Source organism: Lithobates pipiens, unplaced genomic scaffold, assembly GCF_037356315.1.
Source record: "Lithobates pipiens isolate NorthernLeopardFrog02 unplaced genomic scaffold, aLitPip1_a1.2 Scaffold_16, whole genome shotgun sequence".
NCBI classification, from domain to species: Eukaryota; Metazoa; Chordata; class Amphibia; order Anura; family Ranidae; genus Lithobates; species Lithobates pipiens.
The window spans coordinates 161553809-161571913 of NW_027507748.1; the positions used below are offsets into that span (position 1 = coordinate 161553809).

Consider the following 18105-nt stretch of genomic DNA (forward strand, 5'->3'; position numbering starts at 1 on the left):
GTTTGTAGTGCTAGTTTAGTACCTTCCATCCAATCGCATAAAGCACCCAACACCCTAATATATCTATAGTAAACCAATTTGAATTAGCTGTGAAACTTTAAAAATAGCTTTAGAGTTACACGTTTATAGCCTGGGTGAAAAAATGCTACATTATTTTTTCTAGAAGTACAGAAAATCAGTGCATGAGTACCATGATATGACATCATAGTATATGGTACCATATCACTTCAATGAAGCAAAGTAGCAAAATATGTGTCTTGGATTTAGCTTGTTCAACCAGAGTAAGAAAAATCCACTAGGGTACATAGGAACTTAATGTTTCATAGAAACAGATTGCCCATTTTTAAAATCTTTGAACATTTGTTTTTAGAAATCCATTTAAAAATTAAACTGGTATTATAGGTATTAGAATACATAAGTAAACTTTGCTGCAAATAATAATTCATATTTCATGTAATATAACACTATCACTAAACAATATTTTTTTTTTTATAAAGTTGGGATAATCGATGGGGAGGTAGATTTCTGGCCATTTGAAAATTCTGGCACTGTCATAGTATATATGTATGTATACGTGATATGGCTAATAATATATTAACAGGTCCATTTCCCAGAGTACATTCACATTAAAAGAACTCTTTATTTAACAGTAATTGGATTATTAAAAGTCTCATTAATTTTATTTCCTAATTTACATTTAATATGTATGTCCTTTTTGAGAACCTCCAATACACATCTGCAGCATTTAACACATCGTAGATGCATGAGCACAATAGAACTATGATTATAAAAATGTTACTCTGTTTTTCTGCCAAATAGTATATGGTTACCCAGAGATAATTTCTGTATAAATAGAAAATAAATCTATTTCAAATATAAATCCTTAACCTTGACCGACATATTAAATACATATTTAATTCATCTTTGTAACCACAAATATAACACAAAGCAGAACACTAATAGCATAAAAATAGACAGATTGCAAAAATAAGACAAAGGCATTATAGCCATACAATGCCTACTCCACATAGATTAGCAACATTAAAATATATTTTACCAGACTTTCCATTGATTCATAATAATTTCCTTTAAAAAATGGTGATTCTTCAGGGCATAGGTCTGACAGTACAACAATTATACATGCGTTTCAATATAAGAATGTGTATGAGAAAGAGACTGAATGAGGGCATCTACTTCAGAAGAAGCACTTTCACAGTCCTTTGTTTCACTTTTCTGACAGATGTCCAAAAAAAGATCAAGGTATAACTGCTTCCATTCTTGAAAGTCTCTAGATGTCAAACTGGGATTTTCCAGAAGTTTATCAATAGTAGCTACTTCTCCTTCTTTGGCCTGAAAAAATAAAATCAATGTTTTAGAAAGCAAGCATACTATAATAATAAAAATAACAAATAAAAAAACAAAACAAAAAAAAAAAAATGTAAAATGCGTTTTCTATTACTTCATATTTTTTTAAAGAAATCATTGTATCTCAGAGGTCTAGTTTTTTGAATGCATTAATTATTTAATCACCACAAGTCTATTTCACATCAATAACTTATTTATCAGATGCATAGGGATGACAAAATATAAGTTTTAATTTTTAGTCAGGTACATTTTTATATTCAAAACTTGTAGCAAGCAGATGTTCCAAATTGACTAAGGCATTCCAGTTGACAGCAATGAGACTGCCTACCCAGAAATACAAGGAACACCTGTTCATCCCCTTGTGGGTACATATGGCCCTCCATGGGGGTGCACTCATGTATGGCCCATGTGAATGAGGCTTTATGGTTATGCTGTGTGTAGCCTATGTTGTGAAGAGGTCAGAATAGCAGAATAATAAATAAAATGTACACCGAATTAGAAGACCACTAGACCTTTTTCTCAGATTTTCTAGGAAGAATGACATATCAGATACAGACCTAGGATGCTTTTCTATTAGACACAAGTAGGCAAGAAATGAAAATGAAGGGAAGGAAAGAAAGCACCAAACTGGCAAAGCGTAGCACAATTTATTAAGTAAAATACCATATAAAACAAATAGAGCTCACACGCGGTCGAGGGGGAGAGAGAGAAGATGACAGTCTGGACTGGATAGTAATGAGCTGTGAGCTGTGTGGTAGTCCTTGGTGGAGAATAAAGCTGGCTGTTGCGGGTAGCAAGATGAGCCAAGAGTCCATGCAGGGAGACCAGTGTCAGGCTGCCCTGTGTGGCCATGATGGCAGGGCTCAAAATTTCAAGACCTGAGCTACTAGCCAGGCCTCAAGGGTTACTACAGTAAGCAGATCCCCCGATAAAATTTTATCGGAGATACATTGACGATCTCATTATATTATGGAATGGTAATGCTGCATCCTTTGAATATTTTCTTAACAACTTGAACAAGAATAGCTATGGTATTTCATTTACAGGCAAATAGGACCTCCAAAAATTAGACTATTTGGATCTAGAGATCTTCAAAGAAGGTGACCGGTTATTTACTAGAACATTTTTCAAAGCTACGGACTGTAACAGTTATATTCCTACATCAAGCTGCCACCACCCTAGGTGAAAAGGGAATATCCCTAAGGGTCAATTATTACGATTACATAGAAATTGTTATCGGCTATAAGATTTTGAAATACAATCCAACATCGTGATGAAAAGATTTATAGAGAAAGGTTACCTACAGGAGAATCTAGATAAAATAGAATCTGAAATATTAATGATGGATAGGGAGAATCTCTTTCATAAAAAACATAGCAAAAAAGAGAATCGAAATGATGTGGCCTTCATTACTACATTCAATAATCAATATAACATTTTTGAGAAGATCATGAAGAAATATTGACCTATCTTGAAGAAGGACCGGGTCCTGTCAGAAATTTTGCCCCCTAAACAGAGTTTCATATATAGAAGAGCACCTACCTTACGGAACCATCTTGTTCATAATGTGATTGATCCCCCAAAATCAATATATGTCCGGAACTGAAAGGTTTCAAAAATGCTTACCTTGCAAAGTCAGTAAAAAACCAAGCAAGGAAAAGAGAAAAATTTAAATCTAGGACTGACCACAAAGAGTACAAGATAAAAGAGTTAATTACATGCCGCAGCACGCATTTGGCCTATGTGATCAAATGCCCATGCCACCGCCAATATGTGGGTAGAACCACTCGCCCCCTATATGTTTCAATTAGGGAGCATATTAATAATATCAAAAAAGGATTTCCAAAACACAATATTTCCCGACATTTCGATCAAGTGCACCATAGAGACCCTTCTGGTCTTATATTTTATGGGATTGATATCATTAAAGATCATTGGAGGGGTGGCAATAAAACGAACCTTATTTCACAGAATAAAACCAGCTGGATCTATCGTTGAATTTAGATATAGATCTTAACTGCTTTCTGGCTAATCCCTGACAAGACTATTTCATGGGGAATATATACGACTTCAACATCAACATGTAGCTACTATCCTCTATTGGCTAATGACAATCTGAAGGTGGGGATACACTGGAGTGAGTAATAGTACACTTGCAATTTGTTCTCTAATTTTTCCATTCGTTGTTCACCAATTCCACTTACCCCCTTGTCCATGCAATTGGTTTATTCTGATATTAAGTTTACATGAGGGTATACCATCTGGTATGTATAGACATGTACACTTTTTCTACCCTTCTTAGGAACAGTGGTAGGTTTTACAAGGTAATATCTGATTCTAACTCATTCTCGTTATTTTTTTCCCCTCCCCACTACTAGGGGGAGCAGGATTTTAATTCTAAATCTTATTTATAATTGTTAATGTGTATTCATGCTGGGCTCTATAATATCCAGGTAACTTCTTATTAGGGATGATGAGGCTGCTTTTGCAGCTTATCGGATCCTCCTGGATGTAGTATGTTATCAAGTATGCATTATTACCTTTATTTATTTTATGTATGAAGTGTTATGTGCATTGTATGTTGAATCTTAAGCACTTTTCCTCTATGTGGGCCAGTGGAGAGGCAGTCCCTTTATTTGATGGATTTCCCCTCATGTGTTTGTGTTTGCATCATTAATCTGCTTTTCAGTATTTGATGGGTGGATCTTGCCTAGCGCTGGCCTATATATGACTTACACATCAGATGCCTGGTACTGCCTCAGAAGACATTCACGAACAAAAACGTAGGTAAGGCGCTACCACGTACTGACATCACTTCCAGGTACGATAGCGGCTGTGGGTGTTTGTGGAGCGCAGCTGAAATGCACGCTGTTGGCATTACTCCACAACCCTAGAAGCCACCTACGCTTGTCCCGTAGATGTAGATCAGGTTTTTGAGGACTTTTTATCTTATTTGTCGTAAACCTGCTTTTTACCAGTTTTTTTCATGGATTTTTTATGATTTTTGTTAGCGCTTTTTATATAATATATACTTTTTATAAATACATATTTTTTCCAAAAACCTTTTACTACACTATGGGAGCCCTTATTTTTTCTCGTATGCATACACTTGGCTGCATCGGAGAATGGTGAGAGCAAGGAGTTGGATACTACTACAGCTGGGAGATCTGCCCCCTGAGCACATCAGCTGTATCCATTCCTTATGGATCCAGGAGCGAGATATCCTTGGATGATCTATAACAGCTGAATATCAGATGCTTAGGTTTAGAACGTCACCTGGGCTCCAACCCTCCTTACATGCGTAATACCCCTGCAGGGGTTACTGCAGTCGGTGAGTGGAGAACCACAAGGGGAGCACCGAAAGTCACCTGGATATTTTCCTGTATTCACTGCAATAGGAAGTCACTGAGCACTTTATAATCACCAAAGACTTTGGTTTGGTGTTTGCTAGCATTGCATGCTTTTGGACATTATAATCTGGACTTTGTTCATTTATTTATCTCACATTTGCATATATTTTATACTTTATATACTCATTTTTTATGCGATTTATTGGTGTTACTTCTGGCACTGTATGAATATCACAGCTTAATATCACATTAATATTTGGCCACATGTCACATGGTACACTTATGACACATGTACATTGTAGCAACTAAGCAGTTTAGCACTCTGTAAGGCGACAGTATTTTCTTTGTCGCTTTTCAGACTTTGTCTATCACATTTATTTGGCTTAGCCACATCACCATTTACTATATTTAATTGATAGGACGGTCGTTTCTCATTATATAGGGAGTGTCGGATTACTCTTTTTTTATATATTTTTTTTCTCAAGGGTTACTCGCCACCAGTTGCCCCAGCCTTCCCCGCCCCTAATTCTGCCCCTAATCACGCCCTCATAAATTCTCATGAAATCACACTTAAATGTTTTATGCAGAATAAAGTTCTAAAGATAAATCTTAATAACTTTATCTGTGCTCACCAATGCAGGCTGCCTGTGCCCACCAATGCAGCCGTGTGCCCACCAATGCAGACTTGCATCCACCAATGTAGCCTTGCACCCACCAATGCAGCCGCGTGCCCACCAATGCAGCCGCGTGCCCACCATTCAGCCTACCTGTGCAGGGGAGGGGAGGAACATTAGAGCTACCCAGGTGATCAGAGCGCAGCGCAGGGTACACAGCGATAACAGTTTTAATTTCAAATGCCGTGTTCCCGCAGTTCAATGTCATATACAGCCCACCCCCTGGCCAGGGAACTCTGACAGATCACCCCTCACTCGGATTGGATGAGTGAACGGTCTATCAAAGTCCCGGGGACCAGAAGGAGGGGCTGTATCTGACAGCGAGCTGTAGGGAACATGGCAATTGAAATGAAAACTGTTATCGATGCATTCCCTGCACGGCTCTCACTCTTCCCCTTCATGATTGCTGGGAGAAGGACTCCCATTCCCCTCAGGCTGCAGGCGGTGCTCATCCCCCACTCCCAGGAGGCCATATAGCTCACCAGCCCCCACAATCCACTCGCAAAATGCGAGCAGGCATGTGGCTTTTTTGAGGGCTGGTGATGGTATAGCCAGAAATTGGGTGTCCACCCAAAGATGATGTGTCCATCTGGAGTAGTGAGAGGAGCTGTCAGTCCAACCGCTATGTGATAAGTGTAGTGAGGGGCAATGAAATAAATATACATTACTGCTACTCAGTGATAAATATCCACTGTGACTGAAATTATTAACAAATGACAAAATTAGTTATGAAGTTGAAAATAAATTAGAATCACCCAAGTATCTCCAAACACCAAACATGTAATAGTGCTTATAACAATAAATAGAGTCCAATCAAAGATTTAATAAGTCCTAGACATGAACTTTGTGCAATCCTAAAAAAAAAGAAGGTTCTCTGTACAAATTCAAATCCAGAGTGTAAACGAACATATGCAAAAATGTTGCTTCCACTGTGCGAATGGACCACCTCCACCAGCTGCACTGGACACCCAAATGTGCTCTAAAATGGATGTTTCCTTAACAGAAATTAACAATGTGGGGAATGGCCAACTCCTCTCCACCAATGACAACAGTCAGAATGTTATGAAAAAAAAAAGATGCAAACATCAAAATAGTGTAATCCCATTTTAATACACATAAATTAGATAAAAACAAAAAGTAAAAATGGCTGCTTACATTCCGTAGTGCCTATGCCCTGCACTGGGGCTAGTGAGCTCGTAATTGTGATGGGAAATCTGCTCTGTATGTGGTAGTTCCTGGGCGTGCATTCCACCGCTGACCACCGACAACCAGAGGGACCGGATGTGAGGTAGGATTGAGTAACCAGGCACGCCTCTTCAACCGCTATGTGAGCCAATCGGGACACGTTTCGAAAGCTCAACCATGCCTCCATCAGCCTTGAGGCGGAAGAAGGCATGGTTAAGCTTCCGAAACACATCCCCATTGGTTCACATAGTGGGTTGGACTGACAGCTCCTCTGGGCGGACATTCAATTTCTGGATATACCATCACGGCCACACAGGGCAGCCTGGCTCATCTTGCTCCCCACCACTGCCAGCTTTCTTCTCCACCATGGACTATCACACAGCTCCCAGTTCATTAAAATCCACTGAAAACTGTCATCCTCTCTCTCTCCTCAACCACTTGTGAGTTCTATTTGTTTTATATGGTATTTTACTTAATAAATTGTGCTACTCTGTGCCGATTTGGTGCCTTCTTCCCTTCCCTTCCTATTTTACAGATTGTGGATTTCCAGCCCACAGATGAAAGCAGCCTTGTCAGCACCACAGTGTCAGCCACTTTCCACTAATTGACATATTTATTCCTATACCTCCAGGATCTTTCAATACTTTTTACCTGGTATATTACATTTTATCACTATAGGATGGGCACATGGTTAGCACTGTAGTTTTTTGGTTGTGTTAAGACATTAAAATGGGCACACTCGTTGGGCTTTCTTATAAATCCTAGCTTATTTTGTAATGACAATTGTATTTGATTTTTTTCTGTGTAAAGTAAAGATTTTTAACAAATAGTGAAACAATACAGTGCCTTGAAAAAGTGTTCATACCCCTTGAAACTTTCCACATTTTGTCATGTTACAACCAAAACATAAGTGTATTTTATTGGGATTTTATGTGGTAGACAAACACAAAGTGGCACATAATTGATAAATGATTTCCAATTTTTTTTACAAAGTAATATATGAAAAGTGTAGCGTGCATTTGTATTTAGCCCCTCAATACTTTGTAGAACCACTTTTAGCTGTAATTACAGCTGCAAGTCTTTTTGGGTATGTCTCTACCAGCTTTGCGCATCTAGAGAGTAAAATTTTTGCCCATTCTTCTTTGCAAAATAACTCAAGCTCTGTCAGATTGGACGGAGAGCGTCTGTGAACAGCAATTTTCAAGTCTTGCTACAGATTCTCAATTGGATTTAGGTCTGGACTGTAATTAGAAGATTCTAACACATGAATAGGCTTTGCTCTAAACCATTCCATTGTAGCTCTGGCTGTATGTTTAGTGTACTGTTCTGCTGAAAAGAGATCACCTGCCCCAGCCACAAGTCTTTCCTTAACAGGTTTTCGTCTAAGATTGCCCAATAATTGGCTCCATCCATCTTCCTATCAACTCTGACCAGCTGGCCTGTCCCTGCTGAAGAAAAGAATCCCCACAACATAATGCTACCACCACCATGTTTCATGGTGGGGATGGTGTGTTCTGGGTGATGTGCAGCGATAGTTTTCCACCACACATAGCATTTTGCTTTTAGGCTTAAAAGTTCAATTTTGGTCTCATCTGACCAGAGCATCTTCTTATACATGTTTGCCATGTCCCCCACATGGCTTCTCACAAACTGCAAATGGGACTTCTTATGGCTTTGTTTCAACAATGGCTTTCTTCTTGCTGCTCTTCCATAAAGGCCAGATTTGTGGGGTGCATGACTAATCGTTGTCCTGTGGACAGATTCTCTCCCCTGAGCTGTGGATCTCTGCAGCTCTTCCAGAGTTACCATGGGCCTTTTGGTTGCTTCTCTGATGAATGCTCTACTTGCCTGGCCTGTCGGTTTAGGTAGACGGCCATGTCTTAATAGGTTTGCAGTTGTGCCACACTCTTTCTATTTTTGGATGATGGGTTGAACAGTGCTCCACGAGATGTTCAAAGCTTGGGATATTGCTTTGATGATTTTTTTGATTGAGCATAATCTCTATATGGGTCTTTTCCTATTTTTTCATATGAGTGATGACATGAGTCATATGATGTCATATGTGAATTTCTGTATCTAATTTACTGATAAGTAAATTAGATACATAAATTCATTTGTATTCATTTGTATTGTATGGTTATATTGGGCATGATTTATGTAAATTTTAATGCTTTCTTAAATAAAATTTTGATATTTTTATAAACTTTTTTAGTGTTTTTGCACCTTAAAAATCCCAATTCCTTGGTTTTTGATTTACTATGTATATACAAGGGATATGGTGCAAATAACTCTCAGATTCCCAGCATAATTTTATCTACTCCTTTAGTAAATTAACACCCTTCCAATCCAAAACCCAATCAGAGTCATGCAAACACACAAGTCTCATTTTAGACAAGCTTGTTGATGTCCTAGAATGTTTCTAGATTATGAGTCAAAATCATCCCTCATATGAATTAAATTCAGATCTTCAAGGCCAACAAACTCACCATTACCTGGTCAATACAGATTCAAGCAAAAGCCACATAATGACCAAAGGATATTTCTTTGTACATATTTTACGTTCTTACCGCTGTTTGAGAGAGCTAGGAATAGCATGTCCCCTTACTAAAAGTGCACTTTCTGCAAACTGTAACCCCTTCCAGTCCGTCATATGACGACCCTTGACTTTGTACGGGTATATCTGAATGATGCCTGCAGCTCCATTGTCTTTCAGCTGGTGATTTCCTACATAAGAACGATCATAGTGGCTGGTCAGCCAATTGATCATTCTTACGGGTGGCAAGAGAGGACATTCCCCCCTCCCGTCGTCCTGTGGTGCTTCTACCGACTCACCGCTGCCATCGGTGAGTCAGAGAACGGATCCGCTGGCCCCGGATGTTTACTATAGAGATTTTTCTCTATGATCGTTCAGAGGCCAGGCGCGATGTTATGTCATCAAGCCCAGCCTCTGCGTTCAAACGGCGCTGCTTTGTAATAGGAATAAAAGTGATCCCATTTTTTTTTTAAGTATCAAACTAAAAAAATTGAAAGTAAAATTAACAATACATTATTTTATTTATTTTTTTAACGTGCCCCTGTCCCCAAACGCAGAAGAAAGTGCATACGCAAGTCCTGTCCACATATGAAAATGGCGTTCAAACCACACATGTAAGGCGTTGCGGCGAATGTTAGAGCGAGAGCAATAATTCTACCCCTAGACCTTCTCTGTAACTTAAAACGTTATCAGTAAAAACATTTAAAGTGTCGCCTATGGGGATTTTTAAGTACCGAAGTTGGCGCTATTCCACGAGCGTGTGCAATTTTGAAGCGTGACATGTTAGGTATCTATTTATTTGTAATATCTTTCACATTATGCAAAAAAATTGGGCTAACTTTACTGTTTTTTTTAAAGCATGTAACAGTTTTGTTCCAAAAAAAAAATACACTTTTGAAAAATTGCTGCGCAAAAAAGTTGCAATGACTGCCATTGTATTCTCTAGGGTCTCCGCTAAAAAAAAAAACATAAATCATGTTTGGGGGTTCTATGTAATTTTTGAGCAAAACATTATGATCTTTACATGTAGGAGAGAAATGTCAGACTTGGCCCTTGGGGGCAAGTGGTTAAAAACCAGAGCAAGTTGCAAGTTGCAAATCTCTAATGTTGAAATAGTTTTTAATTTTCTGTAGTGCTGATTATGCTCAGCAATGTTCACATAATGATCTGCTTTCTAGTTTAATTTCTAAACAACAGCTGATGATTAATTTAGAATTAGAATTGTAAATAGCAGGATTGCAAACATATAGCATTTATAGTTTTCTACTGAAAAAAAAATAAAGAGCAATAACAAATTAAAGCGGGCATAGCTAATACATTTGTGAATGCTTGCATCCATAACCAACCCTGCGACACTAAAATGTACTGGTGGCAACAGAAAACATAATTAATGCTACATAATGAACAACATTAATTCAGGTACATGTATCGAAGTGTGCCCTGGAGCTCTGAAAACCAGGAAGAGCTAGTATAGAAATTATACTCACATCTCCATCCTCACTAATAGCCAATCACTGTGATAAGCAGCCTCACTAACCAATAGTAAAAGTGCTGAAGGTGGGAGAGGTGGTTATACTGTACCAGGAAGTATCTCAGAGCATCCTGATTTTCAGGTTCCCGACCAGACCTACAAGCACTGTGCCTGCTCCACAAGGTTAATTGCAATTTCTTTATGACTTCTATTGCTGTAACAGTTAGACACAAAACCAGCCTAAATTATGATCATATCCATTATAATCCTTTGACTTAACATTTCTGAAAAGAAAACATGGGAACTAATAAGACAAAAGAAAATTAAAACATACTTCAAGTTTTTATTATTTACTATATTATACAATTCCTTAGTCTTACTTCATCAAAAAATAAATAAGACAAATACAAAAGAAAAAAAACCGGACAATCCCTTACTTGATAGTGTCACCTTATGTTCAGCCACTCACATTTACACAGTTTTGGTTTGGAGGAAGTAACTTCCAAATTTTAAATTGTAAATTGCTGTTGAGTCTCTGGTACAGGAGGTGAGGGGAAATCTCAAAAATAGGGGTACAGATTTCAACCAAAAGCTAAGAAGAGATTGTGTTGGCTGGAGATCTGCTTTAAATACAATCGCTATATGTTTATAGTGATACAGTTATACGTTACACATAAAAGTGAGTACACTCCTCATTTTTGTAAATATTGTATTTATTATATCTTTTCATGCGACAACACTGAAGAAATTACACTTTGCTACAAGGTAAAGTAGTGAGTATACAGTGTAAATTTGCAATCCCCTCAAAATAACTCAACACACAGCCATTAATGTCTAAACCATTGGCAACAAAAGTGAGTATCACCCTAAGTAAAAATGCCCAAATTGGGCCCAATTAGCCATTTTCCCTCCTTGGTGTCATGTGACTCAGTGTTACAAGGTATCAGGTATGAATGGGGAGCAGGTGTGTTAAATGTGGTGTCCTTACTCTCGTTCTCTCATACTGGTCACTGCAAGTTCAACATGGCACCTCATGGCAAAGAACATTCTGAGGATCTGAAAAAAAGAATTGTTGCTCTACATAAAGATGGCCTAGGCTATAAGAAGATTGCCAAGACCCTGAAACTGAGCTGCAGCATGGTGGCCAAGACCATACAGCGGTTTAACAGGACAGATTCCACTCACAACAGGCCTCGCCATGGTTGACCAAAAAAGTTAAGTGCATGTGCTCAGCATCATATCCAGAGGTTGTCTTTGGGAAATAGAAGTATGAGTGCTGCCAGTATTGCTGCAGAGGTTGAAGGGGTGGGGGGGGGGCTCAGCCTGTCAGTCCTCAGACCATACTCCACACACTGCATCAAATTGGTCTGCATGGCTGCCACCCCAGAAGGAAGCCTCTTCTAAAGATGATGCACAAGAAAGCCTGCAGTTTGCTGAAGACAAGCAGACTAAGGAAATGGATTACTGGAACCATGTCCTGTGGTCTGATGAGACCAAGATAAGCTTATTTGGTTGAGATGGTGTCAAGCGTGTGTGGTGGCAATCAGGTGAGGAGTACAAAAACAAGCGTGTCTTGCCCACAGTCAAGCATGGTGGTGCGAGTGTCATGGTCTGGGGCTGCATGAGTGCTGTGGGCACTGGGGGGCTACAGTTCATTGAGGGAACCATGAGCGTCAACATGTACTGTGAAATACTGAAGCAGAGCATGATCCCCTCCCTTCAGAGACTGGGCCACAGGCCAGAATTCCAACAAGGTAAGGACCCCAAACACCTCCAAGACGACCACTGCCTTGCTAAAGAAGCTGAGGGTAAAGGTGATGGACTGGCCAAGCATGCCTCCAGACCTAAACCCTATTGAGCATCTGTGGGACATCCTCAAATGGAAGGTGGGGGAGCGCAAGGTCTCTAACATCCACCAGCTCCGTGATGTCATCATGGAGGAGTGGAAGAGGACTCCAGTGGCAACCTATGAAGCTCTGCTGAACTCAATGCCCAAGAGGGTTAAGGCAGTGCTGGAAAAAAGTGGTGGCCACACAAAATATTGACAGTTTGAGACCAATTTGGATATTTTCACTTAGGGGTGTATTCACTTTTGTTGCCAGCGGTTTAGACATTAATGGCTGTTTGTTGAGTTATTTTGAGGGGACAGTAAATTGACACTGTTATACAAGCTGTACACTCTACTTTACATTGTAGCAAAGTGTCATTTCTTCAGTGTTGTCACATGAATAGATATAATAAAATATTTACAAAAATGTGAGGTGTGTACTCACTTTTGTGAGATACTCTATCTATAATACCATCATATTTTACTATCGTTTGCCATCGACTGGTAACTAAAGAAAGCCATGACAGAACACGTTCAAGTAGATCTAGAGACAATTTTTTTTTCAATTTTGAGTAAGAGGGTTATAACCCTTGTCAGTTTTTTTTTTTTTCCCATTTGTAACACATTGGGGAGATTTCCTTTCACTTTCTGTCTCATAGTCAAAACAGGATGTGAGAAGAAATTCATCCAAACTGAGGGAAAACCTGGTTGTAACTAGGGTCACCAGAACTGATGTGCCTATTGGAAAACATTTTTTTTCTATTCCTCTTCCGGTAAGAACCCAAGATTTTAGATTTTCCTTCATTTTCACTCTCAGAGATAACGGTAAATAGAACATAAGAGGATTGAATTCACCAATAAAGACAATGACAGCAATAAAAACCAGACAGGTGTTCTAATCCTTCTCCACTCTATCCAAAAAAATAAAAAATAAATAAAAAAAAAATAAAAAAAGATTTGCCTTTAATTACATCTCAATGCCCATTTTTATAGGTTGACATTCATTGTAGTTAAACCAAAAACCCATAACTCATTCAAATATACTGCTCATTAGCCATAAAGAACAAAGTCAAATTGTGCACCAAATGCTTTTGCAGACTCAAACATTACTTTGTAAAATTAGTGGTCACATCACTACTGTGCAAGAATAAAAACTGAAGGAAGGACTCAGCAAGTCTTTCAACTACAGGCTGCCCAGAGAAAGGATTGGGGGTGATACAAGTCAAATCACCACGCACAAGGACAATAGACAGAAAAGCTCTAGCACAGAAACAACGTACAGGTGGTTATATGTTTAGATCTGGAATATACAAAGGAACCAGGATTCAATTAATAATACACATGGCTCTTGCATTAAATAACTGCTTAGCATAGATAGATAGCTGTAAACACAAATATGGCAGTACAGTAGCTCTTGGGTATTGGTCATATAATCTCAGAGTTAAATCAGTTTGAGCAATGCTCATAATTCTCTTTAATTATTAACTAAAAGGAAAATAGAGAGCAATATAGGTATCTTTAATAGGTCAAGATGAAGTATTGTACGAAAACAATGAGATAGACATGCTAAAATGTGTCTTTCTTTCAGTTGATAATTAACCCTTATTAAAATGCATAGAGTTCAGCTACCTTCATGGTAATCATTTTGTGGAGTGAGAAAAACTTAAATCAAGGCAAAAATCCCAAATTACTTTATATATTCTTAGGTTAAGTCCACCAGTTATTTTATTTAAATGTGAACTCCAGGCGTCGGTTTATAGAATGTTAAAATCTCAGCCCCACCTGTACTACAAGGTTACCACGGTTCTAGATGTGCTCTGAAACCTTAAAATGGATTTGTGTTTTGCTAATGCAAGGGGCCTATCTTAGCTGCTTATATTCAACTGCCATTTACAAATGTTGATACCTGATACTCCCAAGTATGACAGAGTGGCCAATATCCAGGTAAGAAAACATGTGGACAAAGCACAGGTTCCCTGGTGACAAAACAGGTCTTGGAGCTACGATATAGTCTTCGCTCCTCTGATTTTCTATCAAATGCTTTATTTAACCCCTTCAGATCCATGCTATAGCCGAATGATGGCTACAGCGCGGACCTACTTTTCAGGGAGGCCGTCAATAGACGTCCTCCCCTTTGCACGCTCTTAGTTGTCCTCCCAATGAGACTCGGGTGATCACAGATCGGCGTAAGGGGCAGCTGATCACGTGATGTAAACAGAAGATTGGTAATAGTTTTTTCTTCTCATGGAGAAAAAAACAAAAACGATCACCAGCTTCTGTGCAAGGTACATCGGTCCCGAAGAGGAATATGCACAGCCATCTTAACTATGCCCACAAGTGCCGCCTTCCAGTGCCCACAGTGCCATGAATCAGTGCCCACCAGTGTATAACAGTGCCAGCAATCAGTGCCACCTATCAATGTCCACCAGTGGTGCCAATCAGTGCCTTATCAGTGCCACCTAGCAGTGCTGCCTATCTGTGTCACCTACCAGTGCCCACCACTGCCACCCATCAGTGCCATCTATCAGTGCCACCTATCAATGCCCTTCAGTGCTGCCTATCAGTGCCACCAATCTGTGCCAACTCTGTGCCCAACAATGCCATCAGTGCCCACCAGTGCCACCTATCAGTGCCCAGTGGTGCCTAGCAATGCCCATCAATTCAGCCCATCAGTGCAGCATCATCAGCGTACATCAATGAAGGAGAAAAATTACCTGTTTGCAAAATATAACAACAAAATATAAACGTTTGGATTTTTTTTTTAAACATTTCGGTCTTAAAAAAAAAAAAAAAAAAAAAAACAGAGGTGATCAAATACCACCAAAAGAAAGCTATATTTGTGGGAATTTTTTAAATTTGATTACAATGTTGTATGACCACGCAATTGTCCTTCAAAGAGTGACAGCGTTAAAAGCTGAAAATTGGTCTGGGCAGGAGCAGAGCCCAGGCAGCAAGTGGTTAAGAACAATACACTGTACACGCACATAGGCTGTATTTTTGTGCCTTAATACTGAATGTCATGTTTTACCTGTAGTTCTGCTTTGACTTATTTAAGGATTAACTGTTCGCCTTGGGAACGAAATCCACATTAACAGTAAATTTTGATTTACACACTTAAAATTGTAAAAGCTTAGTACTTTAATGCCCCAAGGTCCAGTTAGAACTTCTTTCTAATGTCCTACCTTTAAAGTGCTTTTCAAAATGCGCAGTCTGTGTAGTTTTTCATTGACTACGGGATCACTACATCTTTTAATAAAAGACTTCTTGTACTCCATTTTGGTTGAAAGCCGCTGTTCTCCAAGTGGGGATAAACTGGCTTTTTCCAGGGCCCTGTAGAGATCTTGTAATGAGTCTGCTGGCTTCTCGTTACCAGTTTCTGTCATCATGGAAACAGAAGGAATGGAGCAACATTAACTGGACAATAACTGCAAGCCAGCATTTTTTTCCCTACTTTTAAGATTGACAAGCTCCATCATTGTTTGTGACATTTTAGTTTATATAAGACACTTAGACAACCATAACATTTTGCTCACTAAAAGTTCTCAGTTTCTAGTAAATGGAGGGAGGGTATAGAGCTAAATCCAAATCAACAAACAAACCTGTGATGTACCGTGAACAAAATTGAAGTATAACTCAATGAAAGCTAAAAGGCAACATATTTTGCATTAAAGGGCTTTAGTCTTCTAATGCTTTTGTGAAAATATTTATACTCACTGGGGTTGATTTACTAAAGATAATCACGCAAATTTTCCCTAGGGATTAGTGAATGAGGTGAAGTTTTGCTGAAGCACATCTTCCAATTATGTAAAAATAAAACAACGTTTTTATTTTTCATGTGGTTGGGTATTCTTGTACTATGCAACTCCCTATACAAAGTGAGCAGCTTATTTGCCTTTAGTAAATCAACAACGGTTTCCTATATGGCCTCTTTTTTGGATACAGTTACAGTACCTGAATATTTTTAAGACTTTTTTCCCCCATTGAGTATGAACTTATTTTTAGCTACAGTGAGGGTGATGTGAATGAAGAACAACATTTTAAAGATTTGCCTGTTTCATGTAAGTTTCTAGTTTTTTGTATATTTTTACTCAAAAGTTTAATCTCAGGCATGAACAGGCTTCTCTGTAAGGTATGCATGTGCTGTGGTTCCTTGGAATCCTGGAACTGATTTTGTTAAATCTACTATGCCATTGACAGAGTCCTGAGAGATACCTGAAGATGCATTACTACATATGTATAACTTATAGACTGGCTGGTCATTCACTGTCCACCATGGCACTTTTGAAAAGGAGCCCTGAAATAGCCTTCAAAGTCCAAACATACTTATTATGGGATGTTTGAAGGTGCACCAAAACCGAGATTAAAGCTTTTGAATAGAAGACAGTTTGCTATCAGCAGTACACCCCTTTGATAAAAACAGGCTAATTGTGTCCAGCTATGTCACCATCACTATAGATGAAAAGTTCATACTAAATGAAGAAAAAAAAAAACTTTTTTGTAGCAGTGGGTCTTTAATGTTTAAAGTTGCACCTTAGCCACCGGGAAAATCCCATATGATGCCTCTAGGCTCTTTTTCCTCAACTAATCCCTATGCAGAATATTTAACCATTACGGTTTTCAATTTGTAGACTTGGCCCATACCAACCTGGGTGCAGAGTAGTAATAAAGGCACAGGTCTAGAGGAGAGATCTTGGAGCAGGCACTGGTCTAGGGGAGAGAATCCCGAACACATGATTTACACTCACTATATGCCCTGCAAATGTAATTAGAGATGGAGGTGCGATGGTCCCCTCACTGTTCTCTCTCACATGAGCTGTTGCATAGAGTGGGCACAAACATTCCCATGCTGCTTTGAGCTCTCAATAGTTTGTTAATTTGCAAATTCCCAGAATTGTAACTTTTTCATCCTAGGTGTACTAAAACAGGGCCATATGATTCAACTGGATAGTTCTCAGCAAGTTACTTTATCAGTTATCCGAATCCTGTGTAGTTAACTGTATAATGAGAGAAGCAGGTTGGGATGTGCACTAGACACCCACTAGATATACACTATATTACTGAAAGTATTGGGATGCCTGCCTTTACACGCACATGAACTTTAATGGCATCCCATTCCTTAGTCCATAGGATTCAATATTGAGTTGGCTCCCCCTTTGCAGCCATACCAGCTTCAACTCTTCTGGGATTGCTGTCCACAAGCTTTAGTAATGTGTCTATGGGGATGTTTAACCATTTTTCTAGAAGGGCATTTGTGAGGTCAGGCACTGATGTGGACATTTTTTATCTATATTATTGTAGTCTTTGTACCAATTTATCCCAAAGGTGTTCTATTGGGTTGGAGTCCAGACTCTGTGTAAGCCAGTCAAGTTCCTCCACCCCAAACTTGCTCATCCATTTCTTTATGGACCTTGCTTTGTGCACTGGTCCAAATCATTTGGGGGAGGGGGCATTATGGTGTGAGGTTGTTTTTCAGGGGTTGGGCTTGGCCCCTTAGTTCCAGTGAAGGGAACTCTTAAGGTGTCAGCATACCAAGCAATTTTGGACAATTTTATGCTCACAACTTTGTGTCAACAGTTTGGGGATGGCCCCTTCTTGTTCCAGCATAATTGCGCACCAGTGCACAAACAAGATCCATAAAGACATGGATGAGCGAGTTTGGGGTGGAGGAACTTGACTAGCCTACACAGAGTCTGGACCCC

General features: G+C 39.1%; 1 protein-coding gene across 5 annotated transcripts in view; it reads right to left on the minus strand.

The window, feature by feature from the left end:
- Positions 1 to 606: 606 nt before the first annotated feature.
- CNKSR2 (connector enhancer of kinase suppressor of Ras 2) overlaps positions 607 to 18105 on the minus strand; it is a 468233-nt gene continuing 450734 nt past the window's right edge. For 4 of the 5 annotated variants that reach the window (XM_077480716.1, XM_077480715.1, XM_077480718.1 and 1 more), the window contains 2 exons: positions 15589 to 15782; positions 607 to 1350 (listed from right to left, as the gene is read on the minus strand). In XM_077480716.1, coding sequence (XP_077336842.1) covers positions 1135 to 1350; positions 15589 to 15782 — 410 coding nt within the window. In that variant the 3' untranslated portion in view covers positions 607 to 1134. The remainder of the gene's footprint in view (positions 1351 to 15588; positions 15783 to 18105) is intronic. The other variant, XM_077480719.1, reaches the window with a different exon arrangement.